At 26.5% G+C, this 21,248-nt stretch overlaps 1 protein-coding gene across 1 annotated transcript; it reads left to right on the forward strand.

Moving 5' to 3' along the window:
- The first annotated feature begins 13,475 nt into the window (after positions 1 to 13,475).
- Positions 13,476 to 20,135, forward strand: IFT46 (intraflagellar transport 46). Its single transcript, XM_089221401.1, has 7 exons — positions 13,476 to 13,806; positions 14,192 to 14,307; positions 15,577 to 15,648; positions 16,728 to 16,956; positions 17,595 to 17,704; positions 17,834 to 17,952; positions 19,822 to 20,135. The coding sequence occupies exons 1-7, from the start codon at positions 13,681 to 13,683 to the stop codon at positions 19,947 to 19,949; spliced, it is 900 nt and encodes a 299-aa protein (XP_089077527.1). The 5' UTR covers positions 13,476 to 13,680; the 3' UTR covers positions 19,950 to 20,135.
- The last annotated feature ends 1,113 nt before the right edge of the window (positions 20,136 to 21,248 follow it).

Below are 21,248 nucleotides of genomic sequence, written 5' to 3' on the forward strand. Positions count from 1 at the left end.
TATATTTTTATAGACTAGATAATCGTACCTAGATTTATAGAAAATATACTATTTTAATAAATTATATGAATCGCGTATCATATCTATACCCCACAATGTATATTAAGCAATAATAATAATTAAGACATGCAATGCAAAAATATAATGAAGATTGCTGTCCATATTATTTTTATGTATAATTAACTATGTTTTTAATTATATTTTTTTACTGCATATTTAAACATGTTGATAGTGTATTATATTATAAAGTTTTTTAGTGTAATGTGACCCTATATAGCTCTATAACAATAATAATGAAAAATCTTTACAATTATAATATAATACCTGAAGAGTATATAAAGAGAGTAACATCGATAGTTGAACGTTTCACAAAAATATAGGGAAAGAAATAAGTATGGGCATTTGCAGCTAATAGCAGAGGTATTCACAACGACTGAACGATCAAGTAGATCGTTTTCTTCATGACAAGTGACAAACGTTGTGAGGCACAACATGAAATAACTAAGGATAAGGGGCTGGAACGACGTTAGGACGATAAAAAACAAAACACTGAACATGAGATAATAAAATACAGGAGAATCACATTTTCCCACTGAACAGTATATTATTCAATATTTCAGCACATGTAGATACTCGTACATTATTTAAATTCGCAACGTGCATAATATAATATGCCAACAGCCTGCAGCTGCATATAGATCCCATACCTATGAGATGCTGTTTTGTCTTTTGTACATAGGTATATAAGATAATCGGGCACAGCCGTCGTCACCATTTTATCCATGATGATTATTATCGAACGTGTTCGTAATTTTACCATAACGGGATGTTTTCGATATTACGCTCGTAAGTCGTAATAACTGCTATGTTGAACACTATTATACATAGGAACGTAGTATAATGGATATAATATGTAGATACGTACTTTTATAGTATATTCTTGAATTCGGAAAAAAAAGAGTGAAGAAATAAGGGATGTATAATGCATAAATGTATATTTGTATATGTTATAATGTAATGACAAATATTTGAGTCCTAGTGGATTTTTGATATCTTCAATTCTTCAGTAGAGATATTAATGATATTATCAAGATTTAGTAATATAAAATTACTTTTTTACTAAAAGCGATATAAGCAGTAGGTATCCTCTTCGTGTTTTGTATACTACTATGGAAGTATGCAATCCAGTTGTTAATAAATATACTACCTGAAAATTAGGTACTATCTTATTACCACCATAAATATCCGTGTTTTTTTTTTATTACGGAAAATGACAACCATATGAATATACCTATCTATGTTTTGATTAACGATTTATATCAAGCATATTAATATACATATCATATTATTAATTATAATAAACTAGAATGGTTTTCTTAGAAAAACTCCAAATCCTCGTCGTTGATTTCTAATATACGTAATCATTGTTTTTATAATATACTATAGGCGTGTTAAAGTTATACCAGCTCAACCTGGCGCATTTTAAAGGTTCATTGACTCAATCGATTTATAAAAATATTTTTTTAGGTACGCGCGTGTACCTATATTATAACTTGTCCACTGATTGTTTACGATGTTAGATAGAAAGTGTTCGATAAATTCTCAGAAAACATATGGATTTTCGGTTGTAACACATAAAATCACATCATGATTATAATAATATATAAATGAAATTGTTTATTTACATCTCCGTTCTAGTTTTAATAATTTAACTATTTTTATACTTAGAACATAATATTTTAACACATCAGTTACCGTTCAACCGGTTTTAATATACTACACGTTATTACAGGTTTTTGAAGAACTTTAATTTATTCTCACTAATTTGTTGTCTAATCCTAATTAAGCTTTAAATAATGTGGTTAATATATTTTAAATTCCATCTAAACTTTCTACATACAACTGATGTAAATTCTTATGCACGCTGCAGAGACGCAGAGTATTAATTTAATTCATTATTCTCAACATTAAGATGAATCTAAGATGCATAATATTATAAGAATAATGATAATGCAACGCTATCTGTTTTGCTGATGACATCAAATGTTATATGCGACTATGCGAGTACTGAATACCGAGTGCACTGTAATGTCTGTAATTCTCTATTAACGAATGCTAGATATGCCTAACTCTGATAGTTGCTTGAAGTTGTTTAGTACAATTTGGTTCATTCAATATCTCCAAGTATATGAGGTTTTTACATTTACTAAGTCCAATCCCCGGTGGTTCTGTAAAGTTTACTTATATTTATATTTTATATCAAGTTTACCAATGTTAATTTAACCATATTTAATATTTAGCTTGCTGTTTCTTTAGTTACAAATTGTAAATATCTATGAAAAAAAGCTTAATTCGTTAAAATAAAATAAAATAAATTATACATTAGATATAAGCGTATATCCACTAAATCAAAATATTATTTTAAAATCATTTGTAATTTCTTGGATCAATTTATTCAAACAGATTATATCTATGTAGGTTAACTTTTAATTTGGTAGTTGTTGAAATGGGCATGGCACGCTTTGACCAGTTGAAAAAAAATTATAGCATACTAAAAAAGAACAACCTGTTTGAAACAATTATTTATCCAGAAAAAATATCGTTTTTGTAATAATGCTAATCTAAATATTTATATTATTTATTTATTCATTTTATTTTATAATAATAACGGGCAAGTCCAAAAATAACAAGAAATATACATTAATATATACATGAACACATTTATAAGATTTAATAAAGTTAATAATTAAAGATAAAGTTTAAAGATTACTGCAGAACGAGAAATATATTACAGAGAAAAGGAAGTGTGATTATTAGCTATTCGCATGAGACAGACAATAGAAGAGTTATATAGGTAATTAGAAGATGATCGGGAAATGTGGAAAGGGTCAGAGTTGCGTGAGGTGCGGGTCGGGACTTGAAAATTAATTAGGGATAAGATAAAAAGAGAATTCTTTGATTATTTGTTTTTATAAGTTATTCTTGTTATTAAATAATATTGCTACTCATTTGAAGTGAAGTAAAACATAAATAAATGGGTATATATTTCGATCTATAATGATTACTGGTATCTTAGTGATACATATGAGTCGTTATCTATAAAAATAAGCACGCAATGTATTATCATAACACTAGAAATTCGTACCCTACTCAATTATTCCTACAAATCTATCACTGTCAGTCACAATAATAACATAATGCATATATGCAATCCATACTACTACATTGTATATATATAACTACAACACTTCTATATAATATATAGTATAAATAATAATACTTAATATGTATATGTCATACAACTATTTAAATTAGGTTTTACTTGAATTTCCCAAATTTATATACATCTATTCAGTATATAATATACGAATTATTCACTATACAATACTGTGCAATTTATACATAAATAATATACATTCTCAATAATCTTCTTACGAGACATAAATTTAAATGTCCCTATTGTACCAAAAGTAACCAGTGAACCATATAGATGATCTTACCATGCTACCCGGCGTGTGTTCCTCAATAATTGAGATAATAATTATGATTTATGACTAATGAGTGATATAAGTTTTGAATGTCAACTGTTTAGTGATGACTAATAGAAAATATTGCAGTTACCTACCCATTTTCTGTCAGTAAACCGTATGGTGTATGGACTAATAATATGGACTTTTTTTTTTTTATTAAACAACTATTGTGGACTTTACTTTGAAATTTTCCAAAAGACCTTAGTTAGGTTCTAAACTCATTCAATTTCATCGCGGTAATCACTGCTGAGACAACCACCGATCATATTATGGTTTATGTAGACTACTCAAGACGACTTGTATCCTGCAGGACGTATCTTCTTTTGCCAATCTTAAAAAAACTGTCTAATTCTCTATCGTGCCATTTTCACGGAGTTTTTTCGTTCTCAATAGTGTTTACACTGCTGTGCACTGTGCAGTGTAATATAATTCCGGCAACGAATTTCACGATCAAAAACAAATCATTTTCGGGTATCCATGTTAAATCATATTATAGTGCTGCATAGTATTGTGGTAGGTAACGAAACTAGTTTTCATCGATCAATCTAGAAATTAAGAATTTTCCGAGAATAATGTATTTATGCACCAGGTGGCGTCAATGTAGGATGCACAAAGTCACATAAATATTATTCACAGTTTTTTTGTAATAACACAAACTGTTTTATATTTTCATACGTTTCTCAGTTCTATGATATCGATTTTAGAACATTTTAGATTTTATTGTATTTATATAATATTTAATAATATTTATATAATAATAATATATATATAATATATTGTTGTATTATGGGTATAAAGGTTTATAAACCAGAGAAAATTTTTGGTAGAATATGCATTATTCGCGAGTAACACACTGTTGCATATTTTGTTGAACCCTATATAACCGATAAATATCAAGGAATAAATAAATTTTATAATATCATTCGTTTATTATCCAATTACCCATATTATGCGCATTTTGATACGTCATTTAAATATTTAATGTTAATGATTTACTGTGAATGCTAAAGTGGGACAGATGTTATACTGTAAGTCTGTAACATAGTTCACGCCCTCACGGTCTCACGGATTCGCGCACATCAAAACTTTGTTATTTGTCGTAATAGCTGATATGGTCAGCGTATGTATTGATCAACAGGTGATGTTTAGACATGAAGTTTAACTCCGACACAGTGGTACAAGTGTCAACTTGCTTTTTCCAACTACGGAGAGATAATATTATGTTTCTCCTTCCTCACTTACAGCGAAACAGTGCTTCATAACGTTATACAGCGTTAGATAGTATGTTCATTTATATAGTTGTTTCTATTTTCTTTAGCCTATTATTTATTGCTATTGCCTATTGCTCATCTGTTAATTATAGGTATTTTATAAAACCGATTTTATATTCGTATACATAATATATTCAAACTATTAGGCAGGTATATGAGATAATTATTAATTATTATAGTTGAGATGCACTATTATAAGATAAGTAAAAGCTCAACCTCGATATTAGTGCACCCCACATATTATAACATTATAATAACTGAATGTTTAATAATTATAATCAAATTTAATTTTTTTTAACAAATCGTTTTTAATCCTTAACATCAAATTGCTTCCGTCATAATAAATAAGTTAGCCACACGATTGAACTACAGCGAGACGTATAATTATTTATCATTTTTTTAAAACTTTTGAGTAGAATGATGATAGACTGTTGTACCTATATAGGTAGGAAGTATCTATATGTGTATTTTTATTTTAGCGTTTAGTAACTGTACACTTGGCTATTTTTTTTCATAGTCTTTCGACTGTACAATTAGAAATATAACTGCTTTAGATATAGCTAATGGATTTTTAAAGAGATCGCGCACGAATCATTTTTATTAAAAACTCTCCAGTCTTACTATTATTATTCGTCTATTCATATAAGAATAATATTTTACGTTTTATATATTTATGAATGTATAGATTCAATATTGACAATTCAGCAATATTTTAAATTCCATATTGTTAACATAATTCACTTTTTACTATTTATATTCATGACAAAGTCAGAAGATATATTAAGTTAAATGTCTACTCAAATGTTGGTAAAAATAGATTTTATAGAATAAATTTGTGTTGATTAAATTATTGTTAATGTTTAAATTTTATACAGCGTACCTAGTACCTACCTATAAAAGTAATGAATTGCATATCGTATTGTTTTATTTATGTTGATGTATAGAATAATATAAATATAGATAAATAATGAGTACCTATAACGTATCCATTTTTATATAGTTATAAGCTGCGGAAACTGAATGAAATGTCAAGGACAAATTTATCTTTGGTTGTATTTTATGTAGGTTTCTATTCTGTTTATTATTAAAATATTGTTTGATTTAATAGCTAAGTATTTCGATTTAAATCAATGCATAATAATATTTAAAATATTTTTGTATAATATAATTATTTATAAACCTATAAATAATGATAACCATAAAATAAAATAATCAACGATGCTATATATTATTATTACTTCCCAAATCTAATATTATTAAAATAAATTTCCAATTGAAATAGTCTAATGTGTACATATTATACGAGTAATAAAAATAATAATACCCAACTAAAATCATAGGAATTATGCACATGAATAAATAATTTGTGTGAAAGTCAAAATGGCGTGCACCTCGCAGATAGAACCTAAATCCCAGTGGACTTCCGCTTCGAAAGATTTTGTCAAACTTTGGATTGTGTATCCATTGCCTTATTATAAACCGTGCCACAAGTATTCTATTTACTCTGTAGTAGATACGCATAGCAGACAGCAGTGGTAAAGTGTGGCATTGGTGTGCTGATAATCATGATAATGGCTGCTATTGTTATACGTGCCGAGAAACCGGATTAAAATGAGCGCTTTTGATATACACGACTAAAATAGGGCGTGCATGCTGTATAATGTGTGGGACTTGTGGGCTAGCTGTGTATAGTAGGTACTTATAGATAGTTAAAAAAAAAGCAGAAACTTTTATCGGAATATTATACTAGGTGTACCTACTATAAGATTTCTGGTTCAGGCATAAAAACCCGTATAATCACAGATACGATCAATTTTTAAATTAAATTTATTTATTTACCATATGCCCAAACTATAACTACTGCCCTATACATTTTTATTTAAAATTAATATATCAATTAAATTGGATATAGGTACAACACATTGTACATGTGTAAAATATATAGATACCCTATGATTTTAAAATTTCTAAATAAGATCAAGATTGCTTGATACATTATGCAAAGAAAAATGTGTACCTAATTCATTAAGTCCTTTTACAGAATAATTTATAGAATGATTGTTTAACCAACAATAAACTAATAGGTAGTAAGGTTATATTATAATTGTTGAATATTTTTATATCTACAGTATTGGTCATTAATAGTATTAAGTGTAACTAGAAATGTATAATAGCCATATGTGTATCAATATTAATTTTATTGAAATTGTTGAGCATCACTAATTATTGCATTGTTGACATCGTCGTTTAAGATAAAAGATAATTAAAAGACTGAAAATTACATATTTGACAAATATCAGAAAGATTCTCTAGTATAACTTAAATTACTTTCATGCAGAATTTTATAGTTGGAATTATGTATAATTATTTATAATAATCAGAATGGATTTTAGAACATAAACATTTTAAAATTTAAAATTGTACAATATAATTTATACACCATCTTTAAAATAGTAATAATAAAGCTTTTAAAAATAGAAGAGCAATAATTTAGCCCCTAGCCCCTAATTAATTACTTACCGTTACGACTTGGTTAAGAAATTTAAGAAGTATAAAAAGAGAGCAGCCAAACTTAAAAATGTTGATATTCTTAGATATTTATTGACAAATGATGATATTGCAGTTTAATTATTATTATACGATTCACCATTTGCCATGTAGAATCGTTTATATGTGTAACAATTGAAGTACCTATAGGTGTACTAACTACTATGTCTTAAAAAATCTATAATAATAATTCGAAATGACACACTTTTTAAAATGCCATCATTTTATTAGTTGTTAATATTAATAATAGATTTTTTTGTATACAAAATTGTTATAACAATGTTGCTTTAAAAACATTAATTATGTGTTCATTATAAAACCCCGTCTACGCATACAATACGAGTATATTAGTTGAATTACACCGTGTATTTTTGCTAGTCTTGGTTTAATCTTTTTATTCATAAATGTTTTTTTTTTTTAAGAAAACATGTGGCAAACCAGTTTTGTAACGCTGTTTTAACACTCGCCAACAATACAGTTATGGTTTATGTGACATATCTGGTAAACATCATTAGGGAACGCTTAAATTATTTAATAATTTTTATTTCATTTTAATATGATTTATACTTTTGTGGTGTGACAAATATTATTTTTGGTGTAGTTGTGATAAAACTAAATATCGTACAATTTATGAAGGTTATACAAGTCGTAATATCGATATACCAGATACCTAGTCAAAATTCCAAATAAATTTTCTAATTTTCATGTTCAATTTAATAATATTTTTTATAAGATAATGCGGATATGAAATACTTAAAATATCATTCAACTGTAATTGATAATAATATATATATAAATCCATGAGGCATAGATACATGCAAAATTTAATTAAAAATATACATACCACATACTTATATGGTTAGGTTATTATTTTATTAATTAATAATCATTATAGTATGTATATAGTATGTAGTTCTTAATCTGATCTTAGTTCTGAACTAGGGCTATCTTCAGGTCATGATTTATTAATTGTTTGCAGATTCCTGATAAAGTGATAACTTACTATAGATTTTAGGCCCTAATTGTTACAGTACCTACTGAAAATAAAAAGGTTCTTTTGTGGATCAATGTTAACAATATACAATAATAATATATATTTTCTCTATTCTACACCATGATTTATCATGCAATCTATTTTCATATGCTGTCATCATTATATTTAAATGTTATTTCTTAGGTATATTATATATACAGTATATATATATGTTAAATTCCAAAAAGTTAATTAATTTGATTATATTATTTATAAAAATATTTTTGGTTTTAAATTAAGTTTATCTCAGAATGATAAAATTACAGAAGGTACCTTCAACTATTTTTTAGTAGAAATTCTAAGATTTGTATCATACATTTTTAGTTTTGTATTTTGTATTCTTATTTTTATTTAATAATCTCTTAAGAAAGAAAATACAAAACAACGAATAAATGCTATAGTTATAATGTTAAAAAATAATTACATAAGCTGAACTGAGTATGCTTTAAACTACAATAAATAAAAAAAATCTAACAATAAATAGCTTAAATATGAGTATTATTTAGTTACTTGATAAACAAAAAATCACGGTTAAAAATATTAAATAAATTTATCTTGAGTTTCTGATTGTTTTCAGTTATTATAGACATAGGTAGGTACTATAATATAATATTATACAGTATACGGTATACACGCATGAGTAGTAAATTAATTATTAAAATAATGTATACCTAACTACTTAATATGTTGAAAACTCTCATATTATATGTGTATATTTAACAATATATAATTATTTTTCTTAAATTTTTTCAATAACAGACACATGTTAGGTCAAAGAAAACAAGTGAATTATTGGTAAAAATAAAAATATCTTTTTGGATTACACCACCTCGATAATATTTTATGCGTTGTTTATTCATTTAGATTAATATAGTTTCAAAGATAAGTAGATCTCTGCTTCAGATATTTATATTTTATAGGGCATAGGTACCTACACTACCAACGTATTAACACATTTTATTATAATATAATTGGTATTCGATTCTTGGAAAAATGATGTTCTTATTTTTATTTTTAAATAGAACATAGATAATATAATGAATAATAATTATGCATTATGTTTCGTTCAAAAGTAATTCACTTTAATAGATAATAATGGCATGATTACAGAAAATCATATTTGTTAAGAAATAATAAATGTCATGAACAGAAAATTGGCTCATCGTCCATCTGTATGCCTGTACTCTGTGTAACTGTATGGCTGTAACGATGAATATAATTTTAATGTATTAATATATAAAGGTATTAGTTACCTATATGATATACTTTAAAAAAAAACATAACCCTTTATGAGACATTATCACGATCTTCTATTTTATGATATTGTTTATTGTTTTTAATTTATATTCCTATAAATGTATTTACAAATAAGTGATAAAAAAAAAATAAGCTACTATAAAAGAAATCACTATTGTAGCATATCTTTGCAGGATTGATAATTTAAATCACGCTGAGTCTTATTTGCATACAGTTTTTGCCTGCAGCTGGTACATCAATAAAACGACACAACTTTCATATAATAATAGCATTATATTATTAACAACACGCGATAAAAATACAACTTATTAAAAAAACGATGTTTGTTCTGATCATAAACACTAAAACTTAGTTTCACACATTTGAATACATTTACAGAGTCGTACCTATGGGCATAGAAACGCAAGGCAACAATCATATAACCGTCATTTTAGAATATATACCTATAGTGTTGCATATTCATTCTTTATTTACAGTATTATTTAATTATTAATAAATAAAAACCTACACACACGAACCACATACAAGGTTGACCAAAACTTTGCAGCTAACTGAAATGATTACTACAGGTACCTATATATCAATCAATAAGTAATTTATCATCTTTATTTTATTCTTAGTATTGTTGACACGTCAATTATTATTATTTTTACAAGATCATTAGCGTGGGTACCTCACTATGCAGTTCATGTTTAAATATTTTATTATTTAAGTGTCTGGAACAGAGTAGTGGCACTGCGGCTTGTCTATACACTGTGGTTTCTGATGAGTTCCCTTTTTTGTCGTCACGAAGATATTAATAACCACAAAACTTTTATAATAATAATCACGAGAATATATTTTAGAAAAAATCGTTCGTATATTAATAATAATTCTACAAAACATGGAAAAAATAATTATAACGTTTTTCTTATTTTTTTTTATATACTCTGTACACGATATATTATCGGATATCAATTCTTCTCTAGTTACTATACTCCCTTCTATATCTATTATAAAATAGGTTGGTTTCTTTTTAACCAAGTCCAACTTTCAAACTATTAATATTAATATATAGTAGTTTTATCTCATACCTGGAAGCTGCAGCCTTTTTTATTGGTTTAATAAGGTTTCAACCTCTGAGGTCATTAGCCTGTAATAATTACAAAATAATGGTCTTAAAACTATGAGATTAAATTATGTGTAATAGTATAGAGAGTTAATGGAGTACAGTGGAACCTCGATTACTTGAATCGATTGGTGGGTGAAAAAAAATTCGAGTTATCGAAAACTCGACTTATGGAAAATCTCGATATCATACATTCTAAGGCAGGGATCAAGACATTACTTTGAGTTATCGAAAATTCAACATAGGTATATAGGTTTGTGTTATCAAGGTTCCACTTATATCATATGTAATATGTGCATATATTCATTTTTTTTTACAAAAATTTTGCTAAACCTATGTAGTGAAAAAATGGTATGTATTTTTGGAATTTTCTTCGCCAAGTGCTTGTTGCATTGTTGTCTGCAGCCTTTCTGTATAATATAAATTATAATTGAATATTCGAATAATAAAATATATTAATTTTTTTATTTATGTATATTTTGGGGTAAAATAAAAATGTAATGACTCTCAAAATCATCGATGATTCTAATAAATGAATTTCTAAGGAGAATAGTATAGGCAATTAATCATGTCTATCAAAATACAAACACATACCTATTTTACAAGGCGACTATAACCGTAACGAAAAAAAAAACATTGGACCCTACAAGTATGTAATCCGCGTATTAATTTATTTGAGTAACCGCAAAACATTGAAATATTGAAATAATTTTTTGTTATCAAACAACATACTCAAACCATATAAGTATTTATAATGTAGATTTTTTTATAAAATATGTATTATTACTTTTAAGTTATAATATAAATATATTGCTCTAATGTTATCTATTGCTTGTTATAATAAAACATTTATGATAGAGGATAATTTTGTTAGATTTCAATAATTTTCTTAGTGATTGTAGTCATTCCATACATTTTACGCCAAAAAGGAAAATATTACAAATTATAAAACGTATTCATACACTTTAATATTTAACAATACTTAGAATTTATATGATTTTTATATTTCAATTTGTATGTTTTTATTATTGAATAATTGTATTTTTGATTTTGTAATAAGTTGAATGGTTATGCGTTTTTATCAATAATATAGCACTCCCATAATTCATTCGTTATTATTTATGTTGTTAGTAAAAATATTATACATCTGAACATTACAAATTAATATTAGAGGAGTAAAGTTTCAACCAAATTTACATCATTAAAGAACTAATAATTTTAATGGTCAATGTTACAATTTATTACAATAATATTGTTAGAATACAAAATAATATAATGTAATTATTGTTTTATAAATAATAAACAAAAATTATTATACTTAATTAGTACTTATGGTTTAAATTATCTTGTAGTTTTTTTACCCACTTATATTAGCCTTTTATAAAACAGAATGCAACATAAATGACACCATAATAAATTAATTAATTTTAATAAGTTCTTATTTTGCCCCGCAAGTTTTTTATTTTACGACCTAACATACAACTGTGCTATTTGTATCGTATGTTTTGTGTTTCCTTAAAATGTTTCGATAAAATCCGATCTACAAAAAACAAAACAGTATTATAAATTAATAATCATCAATATTAATATATTATTATAAATTATAATGCATTTTTGTTTATTTATAGCATAAACGCTTAATGGTAAATAATAACAACATTTTTTCGATACCTGATTACAGTGATATTTAAAACAATTTGGCACATTCAATTCATATATTATTGTATGAGGAAATCATAAAATATATATTTACTATACACTATTTAACCTGATTCAGTACAGTTAATTTTCCATGACGTTTATACAAATTTAAATTATTCCTATATATTTTGGGGTTTGTTTCATAGTTTATAATTTAGTGGCTAGTTTATATAATCCATGATAAGTTATTATTTGTAAGACGATATTAAAAACATTATTATGACTTTCTCTTGTATCGACGCCACTTTAAACATTATAGATTATAGATAACATACATTTTATTTCCTTAATCCCATTTTCCCTAAAAACCGAACATAATCTGCGCGTCCGTATTTTTCGCGGTTGTGTGCGATAGTCTAGGAATACGTTTTTACGATTCACCAGTGCGGTACAGATAACTAAAATAAGTTTGCAAGATAAGCGGAGAAAATGAGTTCTCGACTTGCAATCAATGCAATGAACACGACGGCGTCGCATCTAATATAACAATATATGTTATAGTATTAATAATATACTGCAAATTAATCTGGCCATGTGTTGGTTATCCTGTTAAAAAAAAATGCAATAGAAAACAGGGATTGGAAATAAAACAATGACTGGAAAAATGGCAATTTTAAAACTTAAAATGATATTGGTCCAGATAAGGATAATATATATCCATAAGATTACGAAAAACATTTATGTTTCATATTATTAGATAGTCATAAGTTATAGTGAAATGGCATTATTATCTCGAAGTAGGTAACTGTGAGGCAATTCTCCATACTACGTATGCATGTTTGTTGAAATTTTAGGGCTCAAAGCCATTACTGATGACTTGTCGGTATGACATTGATATGTATCAATCTACCTACATCAGAACGTTGTATAAATATTGTACTTATGGTATATACTGTTGAATACGTACCCATTGTATACAATATATTGCAGAGCGCTTTGGCGACGCATGCGGCGGTTTGTACATTCAAAAAAATCGATCGTCGACCACTGACTGCAGCGTGGGTACAACAGAAGACAGCAGCTGGTATCTAAGTGCAGTTACCAACGGCAACACCGGTCACTGGTAACCAAAACAGTAGTTATCGGGTATAAGCGTGTATAAAGTGTATCTAAGTGTAATATGATTATGGCCTTTGAGCGGAGAACAACAGTGATACGTATTCATATCTATAATATTAACTTTAAGCCGTAAACTGTAGTATAAATTTTGCGTCCGAATCACTGTAAAACACAATGTACGACGAAGAGATCGACGTAAAGGATGCTGAAGATGTCGACAGTGAGTCGTCGGATAGCAGCATCGACAATGACAGCAGTAGAGATCTGAGGACGCCAAGTGCCAAGCAGCGAAAACTTTTGGTGAGTTAAAAATAAAATAATATTATGTTACAGTGATTCTGTCAATAGCAAGAGTTCGTTTTGTATTTGTTGTTGTTGTGATATAAATATTTATTTAATGAATGAATTATTAAGTGTTATAGTACATATATTTAGAAATGTCTTTATTATATTTTTTACGATAAATTATTTACTTCCTTCTCATTATCCTAGTTATAAATTATGCTTCTAACTAAATTTTGTGTGAACGGTTTGAAGTTTGCAAAATATTTACAGGAAAGGATAGTGAAATGGGTGATTATCCTAATATATTTAGAAATTGTCTGAGGTTTTTCTGCTCCACCCTGTAGAATAGTATTAAAATTATGATAGAGTGAACTTATTAATATATTTAATATTTGAATAGATGTCCAGTGGTTCAGGTCGGAGGTCTAGGTCCAGACTTCGAGCCGTGGATTACGAAGAAGTGGAAGCGGCCGTGAAAGAAGATCCAGACAATTTTGACGTGCACGAAGCTCAGAGGTAAAATCTAGTGAGATGATTTTTTTTTTACTAATAGGTACATTAAAATTTAATAATGTTCTGCTTCGAGCGAAATAATCGTGCAGATTGTTTATTCTTCTACATATATAATACATTTTTCAATTATTACACAACACACATCATTTAACACGTAGTTTGTCAATTACTGAAGGATTATAATGTCAATTTGTCAGATAATATAATGTAATGTATATTATACATTATAATATTATATGCATTACACATACTTGTAAATATATATCGTATGATATTCATGGACAATACTCACTAAACATTTTACCTTAAAGTCGTATTAAAATGATTTTTTTTTAAATTTATTTGTTAACGACTTAGGTCCTTATATATAATTAACAGGCCTTATTTATAATCACATGGACAGCTACACGAAACGAATTTAATGAATAATGCATTCTATACTATATGCCAACAAATCGTATTTACTGATTTAATCCCCTCGTTAGTTATATACCTATATTATGTAAATACGAGTAAAATAAGTGATATAATATGATTATATAATAGCATATCCCTCATCCATTTTTAATTATCAAAAAAATATTATTTTTTTTTCATTTCATAATACCAACTGGTAGGTGATAAGTCTTGATATTAACTAGGTACATAAAAAGTCCAATTATTATGTTGTCTTTATTAGATTTAATCGTTATTTTATTTATTTAATTTGAAGGAAAAAATTGGTATTAAAAAAAAAAACAGAAATGTTCACGTAAATAATTTTACAATGTCTGTAATACAAAAATAGCTTTATATTGTTTAATCAAAATTCAAATAATTTATTGGTGTACAAAAATATATGATGTATACTTAAGAACTGTCAAACTTATAAACCCCCCTGAGACACACGTTATTGTATATTTCAAACAATAATGTATTGGTTGAATACGTTTGTAAAAAGATATATTAACTATGTTGAAGTTATTGAAACATATTAATATTATTGTACATTTTAATAATTCATTATTAATTATTGTACATCACAAAACTCTAATAATCTACTAATACGAGAATAATCGTTATTTGCAATCATTATAAATACAAATTTATTGAGTTCCTCATAAACAAAAATATATTTTGAAAATATGATGACGTTTAGAATCAATATATATATATATAATATATATATGTTCTAAAACATTGTATGGTATTTATCTAATAACAAAAAACCTTGTAAAATATATAATTTTAATATATTTTGATATAAATAGATTTAAATTGCATATTTGTTAGGGATTACAATAAAGACATCGAACTTCTACACTTATCTCAAGATATTAAAGACGTATTCAAATACATATCAATGTAAGTACACCATATATTTTATTTATTTTTTATTTTTATTTATTTTTTTTTTTGGAGGGGGGGGGGTGGATAAGTGTATAAATATATTTTTTTACTTGCAATTTTTTAAATTTTGAATGTAATTTGTTATTTTTAGAGAGGGGTCTGACTTAAAACCTCCTTGACTACAGTCTATATATGGCGTATTATATACTTATGTATTTAAGAGAATTCGACGCCAAACGTTTTTTAACGAAAATGTTTTCATCCATCGTATTGATTAAACTAGTGATGTGATAAAAAAAAACTGAAAAAAAAAATAAATTCAAATTCTTTATAAATTTATTTGAGACCGATCATTAAACTTTTGATTTTTACCTTCCCTTTAAATTTGATTTATAAAAATTGAATGATTTTTAAATAGTGAAGTAACAAAATTAAATTAGAAATAAAAAATTTGTGGTGATAAATCTCTACAGTAAAATTCATAGCAAACTTAAAAAAATGTTTTGATCAAATTTAAAAATGTTAGGTTTTCGTTAATAACAGATTTGTTGTGATCGTGTAAATTTGCATTATGAGTATCTCTTTTACACTGCGCTCACAGTGTTACACATAATAATAATCAGTGATTACTAATTACTAATCACTTTCTATACGCACACACTTGGGAAATTGCTTATATTTAACTTCTTAAAAACCGTCAGTATCAAATACCCAATAAATCGTATAAATTAATGTGTAAAACCAATATTGTATGACGAGTGTCTCGACGTGTTTGTCCCCGCCAATAACTTTTTGTATAGAAATATAATATTATATAAAAACATGATTATAGAAAACGATGACGTTATTAGTGAGCCATAACCATTATATAATTTTTTGTTTGACATTTTTGGATTCTTCCACTAACGTGTCAAATCAGCTAAAACAGCTAATTTATGAAAATATTTTAAAAGTCGAACTACAAAAATGCACATAAGGATGTATTTAAATATATTATTATAGCTGAGGACAAACTCGGTAAGACATCTTCATCATATTGGGTAGTATACACTGGGTAGGTAGTGTAATATGCTCGCAGACGTGTCCGTTTTTAGGTACTACCCCCAGAAGACAAAACTTGAGTTCAAATTGCAGCCGTTCATACCAGATTACTTGCCTGCCGTTGGTGACGCCGATGCGTTTATTAAAGTGATTGCACCCGATCCAACCATACAGACTGGTCTCGGTCTGGAGTACTTGGACGAGCCATGCCTAAATCAAAGCGACCCGTGCCTACTCAACTTACAGCTTCGTGCGTCGTCTTCGTCATCGTCCAAGTCGTTGGTGGGCTAAAACACTATTAATACTGCAATAAGTCATACTGTCAATTATATGTATATACAATTAAGTGATAAGATATGGTTAGGTTAAATTGACACCATTGATTTTCAAAAAAAAAAATATATATATATATATTTAATATATTATAATTTATGTAATTTTAAGTATTTATGAGCATTATGGCACAATAGTTTTGTATACAAAAAATATTTTATGTGTTACTAGAGAGCGAATTTGTGGGTTACTGCTTATGTGAGGTACCCCTTACCCCTTGTCGTTTAATTCCACTTGTTTAAAATAGTAAATGCATAATTTAGATTATATTTCATTCAATATTTGATGTTTATTATGAGTACAATGTACATACATCAACATTTTGAGATAAATATTCTGTTAATAAAATTTAAAAATTCAGATTCTAGTCTTTGAAAATAAATGTTTTCATATTATGAAGTTTAATAAATCATCGACTCGTAAATGTAAATGATATATTAAACGAATATAAAATTATAATGATTACAATGATGCGATTTTATATATATAAATTATAATGAACGTAGGCTGTAGACTGTGAGACAATAAAATTATTTAAATTTTACATTCATAGTAATATAGTGTTATACTTGTGGGGCTTGTTAAAGGTGGTGAAAAAATTGGAGAGCGCCGAAAAAAATCCAAAAGTCATCGAACAGTGGATACGTGATATAAATGAATTGAACCGTGGAAAGACATCAGCATTTTTTTATTCCAAGTAACTACTGATATAAGTATACTCTATAGTTACATAATGTGATTTACGAAATTTGTAATTATGTTTTATATTATATTATTATACCTACTATAATATGCATAATATGATTAATATTTTGCATGTCAACAGAAAAATGCCAGACATAGAAACAATAATGGAACCGTGGATGGACGACGGAGATCAGAAGGCCAGAGTCATGCCGGATTTCGAAAATTCAGATTTGTTGACTCTTATTGATGAAGTCTGTGGTAAGTGTCAACATTATAAATGACAGTAATATATTATTACAGTAAAAAATATTAAAAATACATAGACACAATTTTTTTAATAAGCATTTAAAGTTCGAATTTTGACAAAATACTAAAACATCACGAAAATTTGCAATTTATTTTGAGTTAGAAATGTATAAAAATTATCTTTTTAAATCTAAGATTTGAAAATTCAATACAAGATTCTTCATGAGTTTGTCTAATTTTATCAAGTAAAAAATGTCTACAAGAAAGTCAAAATAAATTTTTATGCACATTTGAATTACAACTTTGGATATTTTTATTTTGTTGTTATTCAAAAACGAATAACTGTAGAATTTTAAAATGTATACTATATTTTTATATTATTAATTCCAATACTTGATAAAAAATTTTTAAATATTTCAATAATTTTTAAAGCTATTTATATATATTTAAAATTTTCCATTTTTTTAGTTTTTTATTCTATGAATGTTGATGAAATTGTATTCATTGGGTCAAAAAACTTGAAAATTTAAACAAAGTTTTGCATAAGTTGATATAGTAGCAGTTGGAAAAAATTAAAAATACATAGACACGTTTTTTTTTCGTAACCATTTTAAGTTCAAATTTTGACAAAATGTATTTAATTGAAAATCTACAAATTCTTTAGTTGTTAAAAATGTATATAACGTTTAAATTGTATAGCTAAGGATTGAAAATTTAAAACAAAGTTTCACGTAAGTATTTAATTCTGTAACGAAAACATCTAAAAACTATACATACACCGTTTTATTTTTATTTTAAATTTTGATGAAATTACATATTGAATAACCAGCAATAACAATTTTAGTTATTTTGCTGTAATTTAAAAATATTATTCGTGAGTAAACTTCATATTCTAATTACGATAGGTAATGTTGTTAATGACTGATTAAGTCGGGTGCATAATGAATCTGATTTAAAGTATAAAATATCCTAGATTAACAAACCGTCTCCGCTTATAATCTTTTTTCGTATACAAATATACAATGATATTATATCTTTGAATTCAAATTTAATACCATCAATTATAGTAACCCACTTGTGAACTACTGTACAGCAGACTAGCAGAGCGACATCCACTTACCCGCTTTTTTTTTTTAAATTTAAAGACCGTATTTTTAAACTCTTAATATTTGTTGTGCTTATTATTTTATTAAGGAGTATCATAGTGATATGTTAACTTATTTTTTTTTCAAATTAGAACTATCCCTTTACTGCAAATTATTTATTGGATAATTTTTCTGAAAATCACGACGTATATAAATCAATATTTGAATGAGTTATATATTATTGTGAAATCATTTTGAAGGACTATTATTATTATTATAAATATTGTAATAGCTGAAATATACTCGTTCAAATTTTGAGCTAGGTACAACATCAAAGAATAAAAATTTCAAAAACATTATGCACTAATTAGTTAAAATTAAAATAAAGGTGTAGGGATCTTATTTGAAAAACGTAAGTTTATATCAGCTTTGGAAACTGTAAAAGTAGGTAGTACAAAAAATCTCAAGAGTCTGGAAATATGTTCCTTAGATATATTATTTAAATATTATGAAGTATAATATGAAAATTAAGCCATCACTTTAAAAATGTTACGTCTCATGTGTAATTTATGTATATTATCTATCCTCGCTGATAGTTTGTTAATATAATTTGTAAAAGAACTGTAATAGTGAATATTATGAGATATTTCGATTTCCGTATACGTATTATAAATATATTATGAGTGTATGACTTTTTGATGTTTATTTTTTTTATATTTCATATAGTGTTTAATCATTTCGTAAAACCAATTAATTGCACGTGTTCACTAAATCGTGCGATTTAAATCTGTTTCAGATTATTTCGGGATCCCAAAAACTGACACGAAAGTTGAGTCTCTACACCTGTTGTTTTCCGTATACGTGACTATTAAAAATTCTCGAACTCAAAATACAACTATTCTACCTTCGGAAAATAGCAGTTAATCGGATTACGGATTACTCCTATACACAAAAGTTATATTTACAGTGTTAATATACGACGTTGTCGTTAGGGGCATTGTGTGTATAATGTGTAATTCGTGTATATAATATTATTCATTATGTATTTTATTAAATTTGTTGTGTGTAAAATAAAATATGATAAATATATTATTATAATTAATATAACAATCGTATGCTTATAGTAGTAGCGTATCCTAAAAGCAAGCGTACTGGTTAAAGATCCAACATTTTTGTCTAATAATTAATAATATATACATATTATATATAGCCATAACTATATATTATTATCATTGGTAGCATAAACGACTTATCGGCATATTAATATTTTTATTATTACTATCGTTATTTTTAAGTAATGTCTTTCTAGTATAAAAATCGCGTATTCTTCGTATCGGGCATCACGAAATATAGTATTTTAGATTCTGATCGATTCGAGTAATGTACTGATTAGTGATTTTACAATGATGTGTGTTTTTTTGTATTTTTTTTTTTGTGTCTGTCATCATGTTTTGGGGCAGTAAAAGTGCTTTGATTTTCGACTTCAGTACCTCGTTCGATCAGAAAGTGACTCTAGTGATACTCTGGGAGGAGGGGGGTCAAAAGTAAAAAGTTCTCAATATTTTTCTTAATAATTGAGTTAAACAAGCTAAAAATTAAGGAAAAAACAGGAACTTTTACGCATAATCAATTCTCGACAAAATCGATATTGGTTTTTGATGTAATTTTAAAATAAATGACATATACATGAAGTTTTTACCAAATGTTTATATAAATATAATGTATATTTTATCAACCATGTAATTTTCAAAAAATTTCGACTTAATTTGAACTATTTATAGACATAAGACATATGCAATTTTCGATCATTATTAGTTTTTTAGTTTTTTTGAATTAATATTAATACAAATTTCTTTGTTGGGTAGAAAAACTTGACAATTTAATACAATGCTCCTAACATATAATATGTAGTCGCAAGTTTTTTTTTAAAGGCATTTAAAGAAGTTCAAATTTTTACTAAATACGTAAAAATGATGGCAATGTTCAAATTATCTTAAATAGAATTTCATAAAAATTTTCATTTTTAAATCCAAGTTTTGAAAATTTAATTCAAGGCTCCTTATAAGTCTGTCAACCTTTATCGAAAAAAAATTCCACCGGAAAGTAAAATATTTTAATTAGTACCTAATAATAATCTATAATATATCCTATAGACAGATAAACCGTCTTCGATCAGAATCGTTTTTATATAATATCATTGGATTCAAATTTAATTCCATCCAT

This window comes from Diuraphis noxia, unplaced genomic scaffold, assembly GCF_037042655.1.
Source record: "Diuraphis noxia isolate RWA-SAM2 unplaced genomic scaffold, SU_Dnox_SAM2 contig0002, whole genome shotgun sequence".
Classification (NCBI taxonomy): domain Eukaryota; kingdom Metazoa; phylum Arthropoda; class Insecta; order Hemiptera; family Aphididae; genus Diuraphis; species Diuraphis noxia.

Excerpts from the sequence above, each read along its gene's own strand:
- IFT46 (XM_089221401.1), top strand. The coding sequence starts at position 13,681 with ATGTACGACGAAGAGATCGACGTAAAGGATGCTGAAGATGTCGACAGT. Across the intron at positions 15,649-16,727 it reads GTATTCAAATACATATCAAT|GTACTACCCCCAGAAGACAA; the intron begins GTAAGTACACCA and ends GTCCGTTTTTAG. Across the intron at positions 17,705-17,833 it reads TCAGCATTTTTTTATTCCAA|AAAAATGCCAGACATAGAAA; the intron begins GTAACTACTGAT and ends GCATGTCAACAG.